The sequence below is a fragment of the Tricharina praecox genome, assembly GCF_024521635.1.
Source record: "Tricharina praecox strain CBS 144465 chromosome Unknown BZA05scaffold_39, whole genome shotgun sequence".
Classification (NCBI taxonomy): domain Eukaryota; kingdom Fungi; phylum Ascomycota; class Pezizomycetes; order Pezizales; family Pyronemataceae; genus Tricharina; species Tricharina praecox.
In genome coordinates, this window is record NW_026250441.1 from 153,486 (window position 1) to 155,468 (window position 1,983).

The 1,983-nt window shown below is 51.1% G+C and overlaps 1 protein-coding gene across 1 annotated transcript; it reads right to left on the bottom strand.

Annotated features, from left to right (window-relative positions):
* Positions 1–745: 745 nt before the first annotated feature.
* Positions 746–1,441, bottom strand: BZA05DRAFT_344365 (uncharacterized protein; the record flags this gene model as incomplete). Its single annotated transcript, XM_051481123.1, has 2 exons — positions 746–1,057; positions 1,151–1,441. 2 exons carry the CDS (start codon positions 1,439–1,441, stop codon positions 746–748), a joined length of 603 nt encoding a protein of 200 aa, XP_051335148.1.
* Positions 1,442–1,983: the final 542 nt, after the last annotated feature.

The following is a 1,983-nucleotide window of genomic DNA, read 5'->3' on the forward strand; positions in this document are numbered from 1 at the left end:
AAAAGAAAAATACCTAGCCGAGAGAGAGACAGAGACACGGAAACAGAGACAGAGACAGAGAGGGAGAGAGAGAGAGAGAGAGAGAGAGAGAGAGAGAGAGAGAGAGAGGGGGGGAAATGACCAATCAGAACCCCCACCATCCCCCCATCCCATCCGCCTTCCCATCCCATCCCCCGGAAACACGAGACCCGAAAGGAAAGAAAAAAAAGAACCTGACATTAATGAACAAAGAAAACAAAAAAAAAACAGTCGACGGACCAATGCTAGTAGCTGCCAAATGACCCAGGAAATTTGTTTGGAAGAAAAGAAGGAGAAATTGGAAAAAGAAGAAAAGAAAAGAAAAGAAAAAGATTGAAGGATCGAAAATGTCGAGAAAATAAAAGAGAAATAAGTAAAACCCGTTACCCATATATAAAAATCACAAAAATCAAAACATAAAAGGAAAAGCCAACAGAAAGAAACACCATCCCCACCCCTCCTATAGAAAAGAAAAACCCCTTCCCCCCCACCCCCAAACCCACAAAGCAGAACCACAGTAACACCGATATTTGCCTGAGCAACCCCAATTTAGTTAAGTAGATGATGATGATGACGATGACGATGGAATAGTTGAAAGAAACGACGACGACGACGGCGAAGAGTGATAAGGAAAAGAAGCGTTTCGATGTTTGCGCTGGTGCGTATGTTGATGTTGATGTTGATGATGTTGATGTTGATGTTGAAGTTGCGACCGACCGGTGACCCGCTACTCCTTATCGATACCCAATCCAAATCCCTCGCTCCCCTCCTCGCTGACCTGGCTGAGTTCGCGCTTCATATCGCACGGCTGGGGGAAGCCGTCGCTCGTGCAGCTAACGGCGCTGTTTGTGCTCGCCGAGTTGGGGCCGGAGCCGGGCAGCATCTGCGTGTTGATGGGCTGCGGGCAGATCTCCTTCCACTTCTTTTCGCACGTGCTACCGGGGATCTTCTTCTTGCAGCCAATCTCGAGCATCCGTTGGGAAATCAACTCCCACTTTTGCTTCTCGATGTGTTCCTTCGCTTCCTTGAGGTATTGGATCTAAGAGTGATGTCATGTCAGCATGTGGAAACGTGAAAAAGAAGAGAAAAAAAAGAAAAAACCGAATCCGGTTGTTGGAAGGGTAAAACATACATCTTCGACTTCCCATACCCGCATCTTCTCCTTGAGTCGCTTGTATCGCATCTGGAGAGTCGGGACTCGGAATTCGCCTCGGCTGAGATCCCGGAATCTCTGGGCGATAGCCTTCCACGGCAGCCCCTCCTCATCCTTGAGTTTGAGAAGGAGGTTATCGTCCTCGGTCATGGTCCAGGCCTCCTTGCTGGTGCTCTTCCTCCGCTTTGAGGGCTGGGGGGATGACGATGGCGTGATGATCTCGGGCTGATAAGGCCGCTTGAAGTTGGTCTGGCTCGGAAGGGGACACATGCTCGACAGCTGATATGTCGTCATCGGAGGCAGGCTGTGGTGGTGCGGCGTCGTGTTGCCGGTGTGGTCGTCATCCTGCTCGGAGTGGATGGACTCGCGGTCCTGGGAGAAGGATGGCGACTTCATGATGGGGGCCACATGCTGCTCGACCATGGACTGGGCCGCATGTGGGAGATGCTGCGACGGGTATGTGTGAGGGTGGGTGGGCCCGTGGGAGTGAGTGTGGCCGTGGTGCGAGTGATGATGGTCACCGAGTGTTGCGTGGTAGCTCAAGGTGCTCTATATGAAGGAGTCAGTTTATTTTTCTTCTTTTCTATTCTTTCTTTCCATGGAGAGAGAGAGAGAGAGAGAGAGAGAGAGAGGAGAGGAGAGGAGAGGAGAGAGAGAGAATTCTGCGACGGCGGCCAAACACGTACCGACAGTGGTTGCCACTCCTGAGCTTCCGTGACTCCTCCGTGATAGCTGTTCATGACTCTGTAGCTGTTTGCGTGCGCCAGCACGTCCTGTAGGTCGAACGTGGTTGTCGACGAGAACACTGTCGG